Source organism: Microchirus variegatus, assembly GCF_963457635.1.
Source record: "Microchirus variegatus genome assembly, chromosome: 14".
In the NCBI taxonomy this organism is placed as follows: domain Eukaryota; kingdom Metazoa; phylum Chordata; class Actinopteri; order Pleuronectiformes; family Soleidae; genus Microchirus; species Microchirus variegatus.
In genome coordinates, this window is record NC_139815.1 from 11846649 (window position 1) to 11869382 (window position 22734).

The following is a 22734-nucleotide window of genomic DNA, read 5'->3' on the forward strand; positions in this document are numbered from 1 at the left end:
TCGACCTACCCCGACTTCACCAAAATGACGTCGGAGAATAATGGCGGCGCACATCGAGTCACATGAATAGGCTATAAACTTTACTTTTCTGTGTATAGACTTGTTTAAGACACAGCAATTTTATCACAACTTAAAAGTAAAAGTATACTCATGTCGTTACATATCGTGTATGTAAGTAGACTGAATTGCTGACAGTCAAAATGCCTCTTTAAACATAAGTCTAAAGCGCCACCATCGTCCATGTTTTCTAACATTCGGAAATGAGATGTGGGACTTATCCTACCTGGATTGTACTAGCTCCTACTTAAAGCATTCCAGCAATTGAAGTCGAATGTTAGAAAACGTGGACGATCACGGCGCTTTAGATTAATGTTTGAAAAGGCATTTTGACTGTCAGCAATTCAGTCTACTTACATAAACAAGCGAGCCGTATATGTAAAAGCGATACATATAACGTCATGAGTATACTTTTACCGTAGCCCTACATATCTTCATGCTAACAGATAACAACAACGACATAAATTCACGCCATAACATGAAAAACAAGTTGTGATAAAATCCCTGTGTCTAAAACAACTCTACACACAGAAAAGTAAAGTTTATAGCCTATTCATGTGACTCCATGGGCGCCACCATTATTCTCCGACTATTCTCATTTTGGTGAAGTCGGGGTAGGTCGATCAGCCCCGACTTCACTAGTAGGAGGTCCCACTTTGACAGGTATTCCAGTGCACTTTTTCTAGTTGGAGGTAGGATAAGTCCCACATCCAACTGGTTTGGATGGGCTCTGGAACGCAGCATTATTCTACCTGAATTGTACTAGCTCCTACTTCAAAGCGTTCCAGCAATTGAAGTGGAATGTTAGAAAACATGGACGATGGCGCTTTCACTTTATGTTTGAAGAGGCATTTTGACTGTCAGCAATTCAGTCTACTTGCATAACACAAGCAAGCCGCAAAGCGATACATATCGATATGTAACATCATGAGTATACTTTTACTGTAGCCCGACATATCTTCATGCTAACAGATAACAACGACGACATCATTTCACGCCATAACATGAAAAACAAGATAAAATGTCCGTGTCTAAAACAACTCTACACGCAGAAAAGTAAAGTTTATAGCCTATTCATGTGACTCCATGGGCGCGGCCATTATTCTCCAACTGAATTTGGTGAAGTGGGGGTAAGTCGATCAGCCGCGACTTTGGGAGTAGGAGGTCCCACTTCGACAGGCATTCTAGTGCAGTCCCACGTCCAACTGGTTTGGATGGGCTCTGGAACGCAGCATTAGCTCCGTTAGCTGCATTAGCTCATTTAGCGCCGTTAGCGCGCCTACAGTCGAAACTGGAGCGGTCTGTTTATTAAACGAAAAGAGCAGCGCTACAAATAACCAGCGTACCTGTGTACTGCGTATGTGTGCCTCTGTTTTTCAAAGTTTAGCATTAGTTTATAGACTAATTTTAACAATCGAGAGACACGTAAACGTGACGTCACGCGTGTCTTTTTCCGGTCAGTTGTCATGGAAACACGTCATGCGTTAAGGTTGACACTGTTAACTGCCGTTAACGCCCAGCACTATTATAAAGTCATTTAGCTGATTTGTCCCATCTTTTCTGAATTGGTCATTTACTCAGGTCTTTGCTCACGTATTTGCTTGTTGATGTTACAGATGCCAAGGACAGGGAATGTACCGTTATTATCTACGCTAAAGAGGTTACATTTTTTTCCATGTTTATCTATTTGTCTGTCAGTGAGATACTTCAAAAAGTAAAGGGTCTATTATCTCATTATCTCTCACAGTGTAGGTCACGGTCCAATAAAAAATGATGGATCCGATTTCAGGAATTTTTTGAAAACAATTGTTAACCTTGAGAGACGGGGTATTGACATTGGGAAACTAAGCAGTCTTGGCAGGGGGTTGTGCTCTGTGAGTGCTTTATTTAATATAAATTTGCATTTATGAAATAATTTATGAACACTGTTGCGTAAAGTTTTGACTTTTAGGCTAAGCAGCAACAGAGGCACAGAGCACATGAACCATTTATGGAGATGGTGGAAGAGCGAATACATGTGCCACTTTTCTTATTATCATCAATGGAGTCTGCTGTGTGTTTTTTACCGCTCATGATTGTGAAAGTATAGCCTTAATATAGCTGTGTCTCTCTGACACACTGTCTGTTACCTGAGACCGATCAATAGATGGGTTATCAGCGTTTTCTTTCCTCTTCCATCTCTTGTATGTGAAGATCGTGATGAAGATGAAGAGAGAATGGCTCTGTGAGAATGGGTACAGTAAGGTTCAGTCATGTGGAGGTAGTTGATATCCTTTATATAACGGTGCTGTTTAATGTGCTTTCAAATGTAATGTGGCTTTTGCCTTTTGAAGTGCAGTGACTTCCTAAGGTTTCCCTGAAAGTGGAAAAAAAACACAAGAAAATGATAGAAGTATTTTTTTCATCACAAAATTAGGTCTTAGTAACCACCTTGCTAAGTGTTTAAAAATTAGTTTTCAAGTCATGTAAAATTCAGTAAAATGAAATACATACACACGGTATATATAAGCGTTCCAATATGGAACCACTTGAATGAATCCCTAAAGTCTCACAACATCTCTGCCACTACTGTTTTGTTTTTTTTTTTTTCGTTGAACGTTCTTTTTTTGGAACATTTTCAAAATTATAACAGTCCAGTACAGTGCATACAAATTATATGAGATATGAAGCACATCCAGAATACACCCACTGCAATGATCTCAAAGGTCCTTGTTAGGTCTTACATTTCAGGCAGTTGCACTCGAAGTTCCCAGGTACTTTAACACTTTGTCAAACTAAACTAAACTAAACTAAAAAAAGGTCATTCTGACCGTTAATACGAAATCTTAGTCTTTCCACAGAAATATTGTCTGTTATTGTCTGTTATTTTGAGAACATAAGCACAAAATGTACTGTGTTCTTATGTGATCGTAGTGATTCAGGGATATATCCCGATAAACTTTATATTGGATCAGGCTGTAGTTGCTGCTTAATCACCACAGTAACCTCATCACATACAGATTGCCAAAACCGTTTAATCTTGTCCCATTCCCAGAGGCAGTGAAATCTTGTCCCTAAAATAGTCTTACATTTTGCAGAAGCCCCTGCTGTATAGTTACTATATGGCGATATATAAACATTTTGTAAGATATTATATTGCATTTCTCTGAATCTGAATCTCTCAACATATAGAGAAGCAACAATCTTCACCATTTTGGTCGTATTTACAGATGCAGTGTATACAAAGACAGTGCTGGTTAAGCATCAGTCCTGTCGCCTCTCTCTCTCTCTCTCTCTCCCTCCCTCTCTCTGAGCTGTGCTATGTTTGGCTCCGGTGCATCTTGGAGCCATATTTTTAGACCTGTCTGTTATGGTTCGCATTCATCCAGGTCGTAGTATTCAGTAGCTGTAGCTGTAGGCTACTGGACTTGCTTGAGTCAGGTTTGAAGATGTTTCACCTCTCATCCAAGAGGCTTTGCATATTTATAGACACACTCAAACAATCCTGAATGAAACTGTTTTAGGTCTTTATTCTATATTTGCTATTTTCTAACATACAGCGTATAATGTGTGAAGATAAAAAAAAAAAAAAAAAAAACTGCATTTGCTTTACGTGTCATTTAAGGAAAAAAGAAAATAAGTGTAAAATTGCTATGAGGCTGAACAGATAAACATGGAAATGACTAAAAAACAACAGTTTCCAGATAAGTGACACCACACAGTGATATAAATAGAGTTTGCATTGTACGTGAAGTCAATTATGCTCAGTGGTGGTGTTATTAAATGGGTATAGATACACATACAAGTGTGTGCAGCTATACTTTGGACACTGCACTGACTTCCATTAACTTGGACAGCCAGTATCATCCCTTAACCATAAATGCCTGAACCTTAACCTAATCACACCTCAAATCTTAGCTTAAACTTAACCAGGACCTCTTACAATTAGAATCTGACATTATTGGGAGCAGGGTTTGGTCTCCGTGAGGACTGGAGATGCTAGAAAGGTCATAACACACACATAGCAGGCATAGACATGGTCATTTTTTTTGTCCTGCTAATGCATGAGGGTGAAGATAAGATACTGTGTGAGGGTGAGGATTAAATGAGCTGCGGTGGGTTATCAAAAGTCTACTGCAGGAAGATAGAAGAGAGAAAGTGGCACAGACTTAATAGTGGAAGGTAGATGAAGGTGTCGGAATGAAAGGAATAAAGATGTGTTTATTAATTGACATTTACTACTGTAATACAAAGAGGACGCTTATTGCCACGCACAGTTACTTAAAAATGTGACTATTGTAGAGGCATAACACACAAATCCTGTTGTCCCGGACAAGTGAAAAACAGGCTTGAGAAAATGACTCAATCATCATCATCATCGTCATAGAGAGGTTATTCAAATCATCTGTCTCCTGCTCTCTGTGCGTCTCTCTCTCTCTTGGGTTTCCATGGTGTGAGAGTATAATTCATCTTCTTAATGATTCCCAGCCAGCTCCTAATTGGAACATTTACCAACCAGCAGTTTTTTTTTTTGTTTTTTTTTTAAACAAATACACAAGCAGGGGTCACACTATCTCATACATAGACCATTTGTGTGTGTGTGTGTGTGTTGGAAGAGGCACCTCTTTAACTTTTGATAATAACACATTTTTGCTTGGAGATTGCAGTCTTCATTGTGTCCCAACTGACAGGCTCCAATGTGTGTTTTCACAGGTACTCTGAATGTGATTCTGAGAGTGAGAAGCATTGCCTCAGTGGACACAGTGATTTGGACAAAGTCAGGTCCTCAAGGCCCGGACTGGAAGACAGCTTTCTTTGACATCAGTCCCAGCGGACCCTTCCAGGTAAGAATTTAGTGAGGACTTTTCTTCTCAACACAGATGATCACGAAACAACAATACAGCAATGAATTAAATACACAAGTGTGTAACAAATGATACGACCTAAGGCTGTGTTTTCTCATTGTCATTGTAATAGATGTGTCTTAAGTGTGCCGTGAATAATTATCGTACGACAGCCACACATTTAGAATGCACTGTACTTGAAGAGCACAAAACATAGAATTATATCTTTTGTATTATCATTAATTGAATTAATTTTTCCAGTAACAGGTTTTCGACATTTCTAAGTTTGCACCCACTTTGTCTCTATTGTTACTTTTGCAATGAAGGCCCAGTGTGCGAAATACCCATTAATAATCGGGGGGGTCCCATCTCCCATTTGTTGCGCAATACTGTTTCACCACCCCTGGTGCCACCCTGCAGTATTGGCTATCTTCCCTGTCAGATGTGGGCTTGTGTGGGCCTTTTCCACAGCGCCATTTGGAAAGTAATAATTAGAAATAAAATAATTGACATTTTGTCTGGTTAAAAAGGATAAGAAAGAATGCAAAGTGTATTATGTATGTAGATCATATATGTAAAACTGAAATTACAAAATTCTTTAGGAAAAAAACATGCTTTCCAATTACACTGTAACATGTTAAGAACCCCCTCAAATTTAGCATTTGAGGCTTTCAGTGGGTCTTGAGTGTTAATCAGGGCGGTCTAACCCCAGACCCCCCTGTATTTCGCACAGTGAGCAGGCCTATAATTCAGTGAGATAGAACTAGGAACATTTTACATTGGGAATCAAGGGAATTTCAGACAAAAATAGAAAGTAAAATTTTGCACATAATTTAGAAAGATTCTCATGACATCTTTTAATGTTCGGAAGGTGAAGAAAATCTAGTTTTCTTCCTTGGTGAAGACAAAATATCAACACCTGTTTTTGAATAAGAACATTAAGGTTTTTCAGCAACAGATATGGCCGCGAGTGTAAAGAAACGACACTGTGTGTGAATTCTCACTCCTGCTTTAGTGTCTCTGCTAGCACCTGAGTCACTGCAACTCCTCACAGTCTCAGAGCGTGAAATCAATATGGTGTCATTATATCGAGTGCACTCTTTGGCACAAAAGCTGTACTAATGAAGGCAATGAAAATTATTCTAAAGATAAATTAAGCCCAGCTTTATACTATGAGAGAGCGTGGTAAGTTGTTTTATTAGTTATATGTAACGACTCATTTCAGCACCACACTGAACTATAGATGAATGAAGAACCTTGAGTGAACATTCAGGTCATTTTTTGAGAAGATTCTGAGTTTGGAGTTAAAGGTCCCATATTATGCTAAATCAACTTTGTAATCATTTTAATACTTATATTTGGGACTCTGCAGGTCCTATCCGTCGGCAAAGTGTGAAAAAAGATGATGTTTTTGTGATCCCTCCTCAGTCAAAGTACAGGAGATAAAAACACGCAATGTTGACTTCCGCGCTCATTGGGACGTCACAAGACGCTAAATTCCTGGAATTGTTGTCTCTCTGAGCTCCGCTTTGTCAGTGAAACACACCAGAGTGCAGGCGAGGGCAACGGTATCCTAACACCAGAAGTCCACAAAGTCCGCCAAAAGTTCTATTCTTGGCTCCACAGTGCAGCACAGAGTTCTACACAAACTTCCAGCCTCAGAGGATTTATCTGTCCAGTGCATACATGTTATATATGACGGCAATGTGCCTGCTAGAGCCTGCAAATGATCACTTTTCCAAAATTTTTCCCAGTAGCCTCTGTGGCTGATGTCATTTCCTGTCCCTTAAGTTTCGTTTTACTTTACAGAGCGTTCTGAACAGGGCTGTTTTGGCAGGGTGATTGAACTGCTGTGGTGCTTCATCCTTATGGTATTTTGACCAAAGCATGTCACAGACATGTTCATTAGGACACCAGGGAACTAGGTTCACTTGCAGAAATAGGTTATAATATGGGACCTTTAAACAATATGAATACATGACCTATGAATAAAAACATGTGTATATAACAACATGCTTGGTTCGACTTGATAAACACGATTTAATATTAGCTTGATATGAGTCATTTTACAAAATCTTACTGGACAAAAATAATTGAAAAGCAAGACACTATGTAAATAAGTGCTATTAGAGGTTTTGTGTCATTTCAGCATCACATGAAACATTGTCCCTGTCATTTCTGTTTCAGGCCGTCGATCAATTTAAATCTAACTGGATTGAATTTATGTGAATTATTCATCTAAAGCTCTGACCAAACTCAAATTAGGCTCAAGGGGTGCAGCCTTTCCTAGTTTGTTTTGCTTTTATAATACTGCTTTTTTACGCCCTTGTTTGAGGTCACCACAAGTTTAGAGTTTGTTTCACTGTACACATTCAGTCAGACAGTGGAGGAAAACAGTCTGGGAGACAGGACAGAGAAGAGGACTTTGTTTGAATAGAGTCTGTTGACACATCACTGAGGTCCCATCGGCTCTTTGGCAGCTTCACTTGCAGTTAGCTCTTCCCTGCTGGGAGGTGGTCGTGTACACTAGATGACTCAGTCCTTCTTTCTATCTGAACTTGACACTTTCTCTCTCATTTTTTTTTTTCCTCGGCCTTTCTCACTCATTGTGTGCCTGTGCTGTGTGTATGTGTGTGTTTGTATCCGCCTCAGCATGTTAACAGGGGAGAAAGATCCCTCAAAACTCCTGTGTGTTTGTTTCTCAAACTCTTCTTGGTTTTTTTTCTCTCTCCCCGTATCTCCACTTATGATTCTCTGTGTCCCAGCGGACAAACTTGACCAGTGCGGTCGATTCAGGCCCTGGTCTGCCTCACACATGCCGTCTCCAGGCTAATGACCGTGTCTCTACAGCCAACACTCGAACACTGGAAAGAGAGTCTTCAACCAGACCGCTCTTTGTGTATCATGTCTGCGCTATGATGCAGTAATTATAATCAGATGCATAAACACTGTGCACGGTACACACACGTGTACATGTAGACAAAGGGTTTTTACACACACACACACACAAACACACACACAAACACACAACCGTTTCTTATCCCCTGCAGCAATTAGCTATGACAGGTCAATTAACAGGGTTATTTATGAGCAGGGGATTCCTGCTCGTTGTGTTGTAATGATTCTAGATACTCTGCGTAAGTGCATGGGGGGGGGGGGGAATTGAATTCATGGTGAATGTGAGCTGAAGGCCTTAGCTGGGAGCTGCATTTGCTCTCTATTAACTATTGCTCAGCAACACCATGTTTCCTTCACCATGAGAGAAAATGACACCTTTTTTTCTTTCTTTTTTTATTGTTCATTATGCTTTGTTGCAAACAGTTTTGTCATGTGTCGTCTTTTTGAGGTGCAAAGTATCCTCAGACTGACGTTAATTTACTTCGTAGGACGCCGCGTATTACGGGCCAGTTGTGCTTGTAATTCAGTGAGTTTAGTCGTTTCAAAAGCAGCATTAACGAGGCATTTGATGTGACCCAAGGATTTCCTGTATAGGAATTTACACACACCTACATCTCCAACATCTTTTTTTTTTTTGTCAAATTCCTACCACATGAACCAGGTTCAAGGTGAAATACATGCAGATACATCACTCACACGCAACATTTAATGTCCTTTATATGCACAGTATGATAAGAGAAGGAGTCACAGGGAAGAGCCTAACTTTACATGCACAGTGTATTTTGCCTAATTGGCCCAGATACCATAACCTGCTGATCCTGAACAGAAATTAAACTGTAAGTAATCTGCTCTCAGGTGCATATAGTGTGTGAGCAAAACAGTGGGTGTTGTTGAGACAGAGAAAGCATGTGTGTGGACAGACTGTGTCATCAATGAGGAAAACGGAACTTAAGGGACAGGAAATGACATCAGCCACAGAGGCTACTGGGAGCTAACAGTAGTTGGTATTTGGAAAAGTGATAATTTGCAGGCTCGAGCAGGCACATTGCTGTGTATCCACTGGACAGATAAATCCTCTGAGGCTGGAAGTTTGTGTAGAACTCTGTGCTGCACTGTGGAGCCAAGAATAGAACTTTTTGCGGACTTCTGGTTTTCGGATACTGTTACCTACCTCGCCAGCACTCTGGCATATTTTACGAACAAAGCGGATCTCCGCGAGACAACAATTCCAGGAATTTAGCACATTGTGACGTCCCAATCAGTGTGGAGGCCAACATCGCGTGTTTTATCTCCTGTACTTAGACTGAGGAGGACCACAAAAACATGAGTGAGTCATCTTTTTCCACACTTTGCGGACTGATAGGACCTCCAGAGTCCCAAATATAAGGATTTAAATGATTAAAAAGTTGATTTTGCATAATATGGGGCCTTTAAATATTCAGCATCCCATTTGAGTCTGGACCTGAGCTTGGGTACAGTAGGTGAGACAGGGTGGATGGATGAATGAGAAGGGATGCATGTACATGTGCGATTATCTCCTTGGCAACTAAAGGTCTCCATTTATATGCCAGATTTCCTCTTCACTCGTCTTTGTCATGTGTGCATGCATAGACTGTCACGTTTGTTCACTCCATTATTTGGATCAGGAGTGTGACATTTTTACGTGACATCCATCCTTACACTATCTCTCAGTTATGGTTATGCAAAAACCGACTGATCAAAATATCTTAAATATATATATTTGTTTTGATCTATCAATCAATTGCATGTTTCATGTATATAGATTTCTTGTGCTGCCATTCACTTGAATAATTTACACCGTTCACCATAAGCAGAACAGACAATCAGTACCACATTATCACACACTGCCATGTAACAAATAGAGATGTTCAATAATGTATAGAGAGTGTGCAGCCTTGATTCTAGCACCAGCCAGAGGAGCAAGCTAATATACATACTTTCCTATTCTCTCCTTTCCCTGCTCTCCCTACTCCTTTCCTCCCTTTTTTCTGTTATGTATGGAGCCCCTCAAGGGTCTGATGAAATGAAATAAGACCTGACTCTTCTGTCTCTTCTTTTTCGAGTTTTCTTTCTTAGCCCCATCCTTTCTGCGGCCCCTGTCGCTGCCTCTCCTCCTGCCTTGTTCCCTCAGCCACGCCGTCTCCCAACCCCCATTCTTTTCTGCCTCTTGTTCTCCTTCGACCTCCGTCTCTCTCAGCATCTGGGGAGTTGTGATTTCCTTACAATCGCTAATAATGATTAAGCTGTCTGGTGTTGACAATTACCTGACACAATTGCTGTTGCCATCTTCCACCTTCCTTTCGCTGGAATAAAGAATAGCTCCGTTACATTTATTTTGTCAGTTGCTGTGGCTCGCTGCATCTAAAATTATTGATACTCGAGTGTATGAAGGAGCCGACGACTGTTACAGATGACCGGGACAATAACTTCTGGCTGCTGAAGGATAAAGCTTATGTTGCTGTTTCCACAAGTACAGTATAATGATGCCAACAATAGCAGCTATTTGCAGCTAAACGTCAAAACAGTGCCCATGTGATGCTTTGTCCAAATAGTGCTTAGTGTGCATGATATACATGTACACTCTTAGAAGTAGGGTTCTAAATGGGTCCTTCTACAAGGGCTGAGGTTCTACCTGGAACCATTTGCTTCTGAAAAACCCTTTCCCGAAAGAAAGAGTTTTTCAAGGGTTCTTGGTAACACTAATGGTTCCAGTAAGAACCATTTTGATCCAGAGAACCCTTTAAAACCCCTTTCCTGAATAAAGGCTTTTAAAAGGGTTCTTGGTGGAACTCTCCAAAAGGGTTCCAGGTGGAACCTTTATAAAAAGGGGTTCTCCTATGGGGACAAGCTGAAGAACCTTATTTGGTTCTACTTAGCACTTTTATTTCTAAGAGTCAGGGGGTTGTATAAGGTTTAGTCACACTTGTTGTCTCTTAGAAGTTTTGTGATATTAAATTATCTCTAACTTTTTGAACCAGAACAGGTGCATTATACACTCTTAGAAATAAAAGTGGTAAAAACCAAGTAAAACCATATAAGGTTCTTCGGCTTGTCCTCATAGGAGAAGCCTTTTTGGCTCTGGTAGAACCTTTTTATAAAGGTTCCACCAAGAACCCTCTTGGATGGTTCCACCAAGAACCTTTCTAAAGCCCTTTGTTCAGGAAAGGAGTTTTAAAGGGTTCTCTAGATCAAAATGGTTCTTACTGAAACCATTGGTGTTACCAAGAACCCTTGAAAAACCCTTTCTTCAGGAGCAAATGGTTCCAGGTAGAACCTCAGGTTCCAGGTAGAGCCTCAGCCCTTGTAGAAGCACCCTTATTTCTAAGATTGTACTCTTGGTCTGCTGAATTAACATACTCATATGAGACAGAGGCTGCAAGTTAATCACTGGTCTTCATTGTTTACAGAGACTCCAGTTTGCAGCTGCAGTGTGTAATGCACATTTAAAGTTTTGATGTGTAAGGTTAAATGGCACTGAATATCTCTCACCATAACATGACCTTCCACAAGCTTTATAAGAACCTACACTGTTGTCATTGTTATATTACATCCTACAGCACAAATAAAACCCCTAAACCATGTACACTGGACCTTAAAATAATGTGAATACATAGGACTTTAGTTTCTGAAATTCTCTTGCAGTTAGTGCTCTGGCCAATGTAATTATTTCCTCAGATTTGACAAAGATCTCTCTCTAACAATTCCATTAACTTTAACTCGTACCGTCTGGAAATGTTCGCATTCACCTCAAAGGCCTTGTGTACCAAAAACTAGACAAGGTGCAAACCTGGTTTAATTAGAGTCGCTGTGTTGGAGCAGTCACTGTGTCTGCTGTTTTGCTGTTAAAGTGTGATTATTTTTGTCTACATCTGAAGAACAAAATCTAATCCAGGTTTGCAAGAAAAAAAAACACACATTACCCCTGTAGTGTGTAAATGATTTATTGTTGCAAATTTTAAACCTCTGAACAACATTCAAATGATTTACTAATTACATTTCTTTGGGATAAACTAGTATTTTTGAAGTAGATGTTACTCAGTTCCACTGACTGCAGGAGTGACTGTGTATTGACACTTGTTTCACTCCTGCTTCATGTTAAGAGCATGTCCACAGAGAACACAAACGTTGTAATCCTCTGCACGGTTCACCGACTGCATCCATTGAAGCTCTTTGAGGTTCTGCCACTCGCCTCAGTATTCCCTTCTATTTGTGCTCTGTCCATCAAAAGTAATGATGTCTTTGAGAACAGCTTCCCATGCTGCCTCTTTTAAACAGGGGCTGGAGCCAAACCAGTGGCTTGTGTTAATACAAAGCTTTTATTGTAACCTGGGGTAGAGCCAGTTGATAAGGAAGTGTTAGAATGTCAATTGTTTGCGTGTATACTGAAGTTGTAAATTGATAAAACTAGTGCAGTGCACGTCGGAAGTAGGTATTTCTAAAGTGGGACCTGAAGAAGATTTTTAAGTTATGGTATTGCATGATAAGAACTTAAAGGCTAACGTAATACAAACACTGTGCAACCTCATTAGGCACAATGCAAATGTTTTCATTTTAAATTAGCATTAGTTTAGCTAGCTGTCAACCACTGGCATATGTTAACTTTTTTGTGTCACAAATAAAAACATCTGCGTTGTGCCTAATGAGGTTGCACAGTGTTTGTATTACGTTAGCCCTACGCTAATGCTAATCGTAGCCTCGCTAGCTTACCTTTGGAAACTGGTTCACCAAGTTAGCCGCAAAGTAGTAGCATGCTTGTATTATGTTAGCCCTACGCTAATGCTAATCGTAGCCTCGCTAGCTTACTTTTGGAAACAAGGACCACAGTTGCAAATTAGCTGTTTAGCTAACCCTGGTATAGAACCTGTTCTATACATGGTCCCTGTTAATAAAAAAAACAATAAACTAAACTAGGTTTGCCAAGTTAGCTGCAAAGTAGTAGCATGCTACTGCAAAATAAATATATAAATATAAATATAAATATGTGGTGAATGGACACTGACCTCGTCGTTTCAGTACAACACCATGTTCTGCGGTGAACCGTGTGAAAATGTCTCACCCACAGTGAGGAGAGTCTCTTCACTCCCACCTCCCCGCACCAGACAGCGCAGCTGCTGCTGATGAGCCGCTGCCTGTCTGGTGCAGCGTGATAACTCAGAGAAAATTATAATTCATCCAAAAAAAATTGAAAATCAAGGATGCACACCATCGGGCCATGTTCAATCCATTTCCAAAGTCTTAGGGCGATTTGACCAATGGGCAGCGCTAATGCCTGTCACGGACACACAGACGCAACTTGCTTTATAGACAGATGTGGAAAAATTGCACTCCTGTACACGACCGAACAGTCAATAGTTCACTGAGACCGTTTATTACAAATAAGAAATTGCATGTACACGTACAATCAGTGTTGTAAAAAGGTAACATGTTGCAGTAGATTATCTGTGTTTCCACTCGCTCCTCTGTGGATTACCCAGAGGCCATCTGTGTTCCTCACAGTGTTTTATACCTGGGGGATTGTTGGAAACCAGGCCAACCCACATTACTGTGTCGCACACAGCAGCAGTGACTGTGTTCTGCACTTATATTTCACACACACACACACACACACACACACACACACACACACACACACACTCTCTGTTTTACTCTCGTGGCTGTGTACCCTCTAGTATGTGAACAGCACATCAATGGAAATGTTTAAGGTTGATAGAACGACATATTCACAACTCTGACACTTCTGTGCACACCTTTTGATCCTACAGAGCCACACACACACACACACACACACACACACACACACCTCAATAGCTAAAACAAGCATGTCCCTGCTGTTACATTAAACCTGTGACCGCACCATGTTACTATTGATGTCGTTCTTCTAAAATCTTTGCCGTCTATATACTTGATTTATTATTGTCACGTCAGTGCTCAAAGATTATTCATGTTCAACTACTTTATCCCCGATAAGAGGGTTGTAGCGGGGATTGAGCCAATCCCATCTGACATTGCCGTGGAAGACAGGTCGCCAGTCCATCACAAGGCCAACATACAGAGACAAACAACCGCTCGCTCTCACACGTACAGTCAGTTTAAAGTGTCCAATTAAACTAATCTGCATGTTTTGGACTGTGGGAGGAAGTCACAGTCCAACACACACACGGGGAGAATATGTAAGCTTCACATAAAGAGACCCTCTGCATCTAAATTGCGGACCTTCTTGCTGTGAGGCAGCAGTGTTAGCTGCTGTACCACTGTGTGATTGAGCATCATAAAGTGTTCACTTACCGCATAAAATGTATAAAATTGAGATGCACTTCAGCTTGATCGGTCAGCAGCGAACGTTAAGTCAAAGGGCATAAACCTGTTTCCCGGAGGATTTCCACAAAAACAAAGTCATTGAATCATTTTTTTATTTTTTTTTTGCCAGCCTGTGTTGCATTGCAGGATGTTGCGTTGCTTTGTGGCTCGACTTTCTCTTTGATATCTGTGCTAGAAAATGATTATACTTTGTGCGATTGTGTTGTGAAAGGAGACAGTTGTTTTGTGATGTTGTTCCGCGCGCCGTGTCAAGGCCACTGTTTCTCTGGGCTTTGTCTCTAATTATACAGCAATCTGGTGTTTTCCACTCACAGGTGCACAGAGGCATACAGCACATGCATGCATAGTAACGGTATGTGGGTTAGTATGGATGTGTTTGTTGTTAGCTACAGGGATCCTGTATTGTCTTGGGCTTGTTTTAGTAGGGCTAGCTGACGGGGTAAAGGATAGAAGGAGAAAATAAAACCAAAATAATAAGCATAGTAAATTGCAGCATTTAAAAATAACATTTTAGCAGTTAGCCTCTTCCCCCTTCTGCCTCTGAATAACCCTCACTCTTACCGTCTGCCTTAAAAATCTGATAGCGTGTTTGCATAAATGAGCTCACCATGTTAACCCACTGAGCCTGTTCTGCTTTTTTAAGCTTTTAACCAGAGTCTTCTCAGAAACCAATTCAGAATTTGGTAACTGTGTGTGTGTGTGGCATGCATCTTGTAGCACAATTAATAATAAAGGGGACATATTATGCAAAATCAACTTTTTAATCATTTAAATCCTTATATTTGGGACTCTGGAGGTCCTATTAGTCGGCAAAGTGTGAAAAAAGATGACTCACTCATGTTTTTGTGGTCCTCCTCAGTCTAAGTACAGGAGATAAAACAGGCGATGTTGACTTCCGCAATCACTGGGACGTCACAATGCGCTAAATTCCTGGAATTGTTGTCTCGAGGGGCTCCGCTTTGTCCGTAAAACACAAAAAGTTCTATTCTTGGCTCCACAGTGCAGCACAGAGTTCTACACAAACTTCCAGCATCAGAGGATTTATCTGTCCAGTGGATACATGTTATATATGATGGCAATGTGCCTGCTAGAGCCTGCAAATGATCGATCACTTTTCCAAATGCTAACTACTGTTAGCTCCCAGTAGCCTCTGTGGCTGATTTCATTTCCTGTCCCTTAAAGGTGCATTATGTAATAAATCTAAAGCAACTGGTCATAAAATCCTCCTAATATGTCACAGAGACTCAGGAATAATGTTCATATAACAAACTGAACTCACCAACAACAACAGTACAGCCAAAATATTTGCATTAAAAAATATTTTGCAGACTGCAAATCATGTTTATGTTTAGAAATCAAGTTTTGGCATGTGTCGCCACCTACCGCCGTCTACCAATCATTGAAGTCAGTAGAGTCCCAGCTGCCGAGCAACCATGGGTTGCCAGTTACGTCAAAAAACAAAACCTAAAAGACCTCGGTATATTGAATTTGAATGTAACTGTTTTTGGCCACGTTCTTACATATGGCACCTTGAAGTACTACTTAGATACTACGAAACAGAGCGTTCTGAACAGGGCTGTTTTGGCAGGGTGATTGAACTGCTGTGGTGCTTCATCCTTAAAGTATTTTGACCAAAGCATGTCACAGACATGTTCATTAGGACACCACACTAGGTTCACTTGGAGAAATAGGGTATAATATGAGTCCTTTAACAATATAGTCCAACGTGTCATGTGAGGCCCAGGACACAACGTATGTTCTTTGGTTTATTTACAAACTTAAAGAATATCTCTCATTCTGTGACTTAATTGGAGACAAAGGGGAGGTACCGCTCCCCTTTGTCTTCTTTTTCTTTTACGAACGTCACTAAATTGCTCCGTCTCTGTGTGTTTTTGAGACTCACACATACAGTACAGGCCATGCAAGTGTATCCAGCCGTGACATGTTCAGTGATTCCAAAGTAGGAGCACAGAAACTAAGAGCCAGTGGTTGAACTAAATAAAGATTTTTTTTTTTTTTTTAATTTTACACTGAAACATTTCCCACTTTAAATTGGTTTTCATGATTACACTGCTGAGGGGAGAAGTAACTTCAAATGCACACAGTTATGCTGCCCCATGTCTTCGGCAATAAGTAGGCTATTGGTATCTGCCCCATGAATTTCTGTGTGATATTTCAAACTGACATATGTTTTAGGAGCTAACAGCACAACCCCCGCTGATTAAAAAAACAGGTAATGGAATGCCACAGCGCTGAGAGATGGTTACCTCGGCGTTTGCTCCTCCACTCTCTACATTTCACTCTCTCGTGCCCATATATGGGCTTGGGTCAATCTTTTCTCCAGGTTAATTGAATCAAACCTTGATATATTTGCACATAACATGACACCAGCCCTGCTTGGGTTAAATAATCTCTGTATGTATGCTGTAAAGACTGGGATGCTGTGTTTAAATTACAGCTGTGTTTGCAGTTATACCAAATAACGTCTACAGTCATGAGAGTTGTTGTTTTTTTGTTTTTTTTTGTGCAGCAACAGAGTTTTCACAGTTTTGTTTATTTGCTTTTCCTCGTCTCATATTCCAGACAGAGTGCACTTGTTTTTTTGATTAGCTGGGTGCAATGGGCTTTTGGTGCCTTTGCTACACAACAGTAATTAGGCTGTCAGTCAAAACCAGATGGCTTGTGGCTAAATGGAGAAGTTGGAAAGTTTTCAGAAGGTTCTCCTGTTTGGTTTTGTTGTTGTGGGTCCCAGATTGTTCTGGGACAATAATACGGGAATACTTCAAAATTCCAATACATACTGTATATAGTCATTTTTTTCTTAGCTTTTGTTTAATTACAGTTTCACCTGGATGTTTTTTGGATTGTAGTGCCATTAAATCGGGTACTGTCATATAAACTCACCCAGCATTCTTCTGTGTCTCTTCTTGACTCAGATTGTGTTCGAAGGCATTCGTGGCCCAAGTTTTGAAGGCGATATCGCCATCGACGACGTGTCCATCACCAGAGGGAAGTGCACGCAGGAGAACACTGTAGCCAGCGCAGGTAAGACAGGTAAGATAAGAGATGTAAGCGCATGAACACAAATGATACCACTCTACAGTTATCTGCAGGCACATTCGAGTGGAACATAACTATTTAACGTCTAAATAGCTTTGCTATGTTTTTAATGAAAATAAAAAAGGAATTTAAGCACTTTAAGCACACATATAAGTGAGCGGAGGTCAACTGATTTCACTTGAAAAAGCAATTAATTGAGGAGGATATACACTTCAGACACAAGATATCACACCAAATGGAATTGAGTATCACGATAACAACCCAAAAGTCAAAAATGACAAAGTGAAATATTAACAACTTGCCTTAACCTCCTCAAACCCCCCCCTGTTGTGAGACACCTGTGCGCCAGTGTGTGTGTTTGTGAGTGCGTGCTTGGATGTGTGAGCTCACAAATATGTGCATGTAAAGACACGGGCGGATGGAGTGAATAATGGATGAAGGTGTAAACAGGAAGACGAAAGCTCTTGAGCCCTCTGAGCGTGTGTGTGTGTGTGTGTGTGTGCGTTTGCATTCGTGTCCTGCAGCTTTTGTGCAGGCAGAGACGTACAGTGCAGACAGATGGGTAATTATTAAGCAGGTGCCTAAAGAGTCCTTGCCACTGTAAGAAAAATAAACGCAGCTGACTTGAGTACAGATTTTTTTTTTTTATTCTTCACTGTAGAGTTTGCAAGGTGAAGTAAGGATAAGAGTAGCACGAAAACTAAACGCATGCTTTTTTAGAAATGACAGATTTTTATTTTAAACGTTGCATAAAGACATTGTGTGTTACGGCACAATTTTTGTGATACAGAATAAATGTCAAAACATGGCGTGACACAACATGGTCACTGAAGACTTACCCGATGTGTGTGTGTGTGTGTGTGTGTGTGTGTGTGTGTGTGTGTGTCTGTGTGTGTGGAGAGAGACAACAAATATGTGTGTGTACTGTATGTGAGTCAGAGAGAAAGACAGTGTGGGTTTTTGTGAGTTAGAGGGAAAACAGAGAGACAGACAATTCAATATGTTGCCTGCTTACTGTAGTACACACACACACACACACACAGTATAGTTGAAAGCTTTGTTATAAATATTGATTTTCTGCCTTGTGGATGGGCTCTTAATATGAACCAGAATTGATCTTTTTAATAGAGTATACCTCCTTTATTTATGAAACTCTGCCTTTGAGTTGCTTGCATGTATAATTTGTTTCCAAAAAATAAAAAAATGGTGTAATGCCAGTCTCAGTTGCAACGTACGCAACTGCTGGGATGCGGCGCAAGTAGATGACATGACAAAGATGTGCACACACTATACAGCACTGTATAACCTAACAGTACAAACAAGAGTAACGACCTGCAGAGGAAAGGAAAAACAAAGCATCACATATTACTAATGATGACATCAGTTGTAAGTTATTTTCCTCATTAAAATCTCAAAGCTGTTGAGATAATGTGTGGTCTCTCTCTCTCTCTCTGTTTCTCTTACGTGTTTACTCCCCCACCTCCTCAATGTATGCTCAGTCTGTTCCTATACTTCTGCTCCCACTAAAATGTGTTGTCCTCTCTGCAGCCTCTGTCTTTTCTCCTTAGTACATTTTAACTTTTCTTACTTTCTTACTGCACCTTTAATTTAGCTGTCTTTTTTACATTGGACACATGGTTTAATTTTAAGGCACACGGAAAAAAGGCAGCCGAAAGGTGAAATAAGTGAATATACTTCAGGTGCACAGATAATTAACCGGCCTTGATTCACCAGTTCTTCTTTAATTCTTCTTCTGTGCTTCAACAAAAATATGAATAATTATCTTTTTTTCTGTGATGCCACTGCTAAAAGTAAATCCTCACCCTGTTTAAATAATCACCTAACTCATTGTTTCAAGTTTTTCAGGAAGCACAAAAAACTTCACCACTTAAGTCACACACTTGATGGTCATTATCGTAAAGGGATAAAATCACATAATCTGATCAACTGAGGATGTAGCCGATTTCACCATAGGTGGCCGGCGTCATGAGGAGAGGATTTAGACCAAAAAAAAAAAACGACTTAGGCCACATGTTTCAAACTCAAGGCCCGGGGGCCAGATGTGGCCCGCCACCTCATTTTATGTGGACCGCAAGTGATTAATTGGTCTTAAAAATCTGTGTTAAAATAGGTCTATGCTGCTTTAAGGCGTGCGTTGACCATAAACTACATTTCCCATAATGCATGGCGACTGCGTTACTTGCAAAGTGACGGCATCCCGCCACTATATCGCAGTGCATCACTGTGTACGCATCACGCGACGAGTGAAATTGACATTGAGACTGTGATCGCAGCAGAATGTGTTCACAAAAACCACAACCAAAAACGATGTGGCAGTGAAAGCTCGCTTTACTCTGGCTGAAGAAATCACCTGTGCTTCAAAGTCTTTTTCTGAGGGTGTGTTTTTGAAGCAGTGCACGCTGAAGGTGTGTGTGAGCAGGTCTGACCTGACCAGATACAGACTTTTAAAACTGTTAGTTTGTCAAGAAACACCATCGCGGACCAGGTTACAATAATGCATCATATTTGTAACTTGAATAAGTAATAAATACAGAAAGTTATATTTAGCAATATGTTTACGGATTAGTTACCTTTATTTTACATTATATTTGGTTACATTTATTCTGTATGACAGTTATATCAGGCCCTTTGAGAGTAACCATTATGCTGATGTGACCCTCAGTGAAAATGAGTTTGACACCCCTGACTTAGGCGATTATTTTACCAGTGTGACGAAATGTATCCTGTGAAATATTATGTCCAAATAAATTAAAAGAATACAAGGTAATTGTGATGGCTACAGTGTAAACAGCAGTGGTGTGTACTGTAGAATCATTAGGTGGAGAGTTTCTTGTCTTCTCTTTTGTTTTAATAATGCCATCAAGAGTCAAACCACTGTCTTTGTTTTCCATAGTCCTGATCGGAGGATCGCGCTCACTCCCACCGGCCTGCTGGTTGATCTTTGGCCTCTCCTGCTTCCTGTTGTTGCTCTACAGATGATGAGCACTTCTCACACCGACCCCGTCTAGCGCTGCCAGACGCTACCCTGACTCACACTCGTCTACTTCACTTCCTACCCTTTCACCCTTCGTCTTATTTCCGCTTCTCGCTCATCCCACCTGTCCGTCCTCCTCCCTCGTCTTTCTGTACTTCATGCATCCCGTTTCATTGCTCTTGTTTCAGTAACAATAAGCCTTGTTATTTTCCTTTGCTTTCTTTGAGCATCTCCTGGCGGTCACTCAGCCTGATCAACTGACACTCGCTCCGTGTTTAGGGTGACGACGCTTGACAGTTCGAACGCCGCTTTCTCGTCACCTCATCGAACTGATTAGATTCATGTTATCCGTGTCAGTATGTCAGTCTGTCACCTTCTCCTTTCCCGCATCAACCTTTCTTCGCCTGTTCCGGCACCCTCTCATATATCTCCGCTCCCTTCCCCCCTATCTACAATCCTTGACGGCCCAATTCCCGAGACACACCAAAGTGTCGGACACCCTACCAAAGATGACAAAGGACCTAAGGGAATAAAGCGAAGGGAGCAGGACAGGACTTCTGAGGGGGTGGAAAAAAAAAGTGAAAGAGAGATAGAATATCGTGTGGAATATCCGTCTTTTACACAGAATCTGTCGCCCTCCCGTCCTGACCGCTGGGACTGTGGGAGCTGCTGAATGACAAAGAGAGATGGAAAAAAAAAAACACTGATGAATGAATGTGTGAATGAATGAATAAACAAATGAATTGTGAGGAAAGGACAAACCAGAAATGGAGGTGGGGAAAAGAAGGGCACTCCTTAGTGGCCTCTCTGTTTGCCCTCTGCTTGCCACAAGAGACGAACCTCAGTACGGATATACGTGTACATTTATCTATATATATATATATATAAATATATATAAAAAATATATATCGAATATAAAGAAGTTCAATCGACAACACAACTAGGACAGTGGAGGACTTTACAAAATGAAATTAAAGAAGCACAACATTTATACAACCTCTGCTGTTCCTTTGGGTTTTATTCTACTTGTTATTATGTGATATTGCAATTTGTCATACCTACTTAATGTTTTTGATATTTTGCTTTTCTTTTTTTTGTTTGTTCTGTTTATGACATTAAGGGTCAAAGGAATTAAGTATTATATTAATATGTTTGAGAAGAAAGACGAGGAGGATTGTGACTGAGATCCTGAACTGAGCACTTTTGGATTTTGGGGGGGGGATAAGCAAGGACAACCCAAGAGTCCCCGGACAGAAACGTCAGTGTTTCTTTACACAAACATTACAGTACTGAACACACACACACATTCACAGAGACACAAACAAACACACACACACACAGTCTGTTTTCTTTTCTGACATCAAAGTCTTGCCCTCAGCTCACCCTCTGCCTCAAATACATGTCTCATCTGAGCTGGTAGATACAATCTCCATAGCGCCGCTTCCTTTTATTAATTGTCTTTCCATCGCTGGACGTCGTGACTCATTCTCTGTTCTCAAAGCTGGACATCTCTAATGAGGAAGAAAAGAAAAGACGTGTGGTATAGCAGCAGAAAAGGTCCCGGCGTTCGACAGGATATATGATCTTTTCCGTTAGATAGGTGAATGTCATTTGCAAACTTGTGAAAGTGGAAGATAATATCTTCCCGTATGTTCAGAATTCAGAATGACGCATTATCTGCCATTAATTAACATTGAATGCCTGTTGTAAAATGTTCATATTCACTTAGATACTGTATGATTGTTAAAGTTAAGCAATACTCATACCGATAAATCTATATAAAAGTTAATGATTGCATTTAAGACACGTGTATTCTGCAAAACCAGTCCAAAATACTCATCCACACTGGGTTTTCCCCATTATGTACACTCTTAGAAATAAGGGTTCCAAAAGGGTCCTTCTACAAGGGCTGAGGTTCTACCTGGAACCATTTGCTTCTGAAAAACCCTTTCCCTGAATAAAGGGATTTAAAAGGGTTCTTGGTGGAACCAAAAAGGGTTCTCCTATCAGGACAAGCCGAAGAACCTTAGATGGTTCTATTTAGCAGGGTCAGGGTTTATTTCTAAGAGTGTATCAGTTTTGAGTTATGATCAGTGTTGGGGTAGTTATTAGTTACTAGTTACTTCTGTAAATTGTAATGAGATTACTTTACTAGTTACTGGATTTGAAAAGTAACTTCACTACTTATTACTTTACTTTCCCGTTTCTTAATTTACCATGTAGATGTATGGACAAACACCACTTAGCCTGCCCACATAGTGTTGATTGTACAATGTATACATAATGGCATGTAAAACCATATGATCCAACGCAGACTGGATAATTTCTCTATGCGCAGTTTTATCCCCACATCCATATATGACACACACATAATGATCTTTATGACGAGGATCGAGTACAGTCGCGACGAGATCCGAGTCGATCTTAGTAAAACGTGTTGACAGACTCTCAAGAGCGCTCTTTGCATTGTTTTCACTCCGTGGTTCATAATCTGCGCTGTTTGAAGCCAAGTTTCGCCTTTGCGCAAAGAGACTTTCCAGCATTTAATAGGTGATGTTCCAC

At 40.5% G+C, this 22734-nt stretch overlaps 1 protein-coding gene across 1 annotated transcript in view; it reads left to right on the forward strand.

The window, feature by feature from the left end:
- The window catches only part of mdga1 (MAM domain containing glycosylphosphatidylinositol anchor 1), a gene marked incomplete at both ends in the record, with an annotated part of 169146 nt that extends 148969 nt beyond the window's left edge, over positions 1 to 20177 (forward strand). Inside the window, 3 exons of the mRNA XM_083901189.1 lie at positions 4750 to 4880; positions 17054 to 17162; positions 20092 to 20177. Of these exons, the coding sequence (XP_083757315.1) occupies positions 4750 to 4880; positions 17054 to 17162; positions 20092 to 20177 (326 nt within the window). The remainder of the gene's footprint in view (positions 1 to 4749; positions 4881 to 17053; positions 17163 to 20091) is intronic.
- Between the last annotated feature and the right edge of the window lie 2557 nt (positions 20178 to 22734).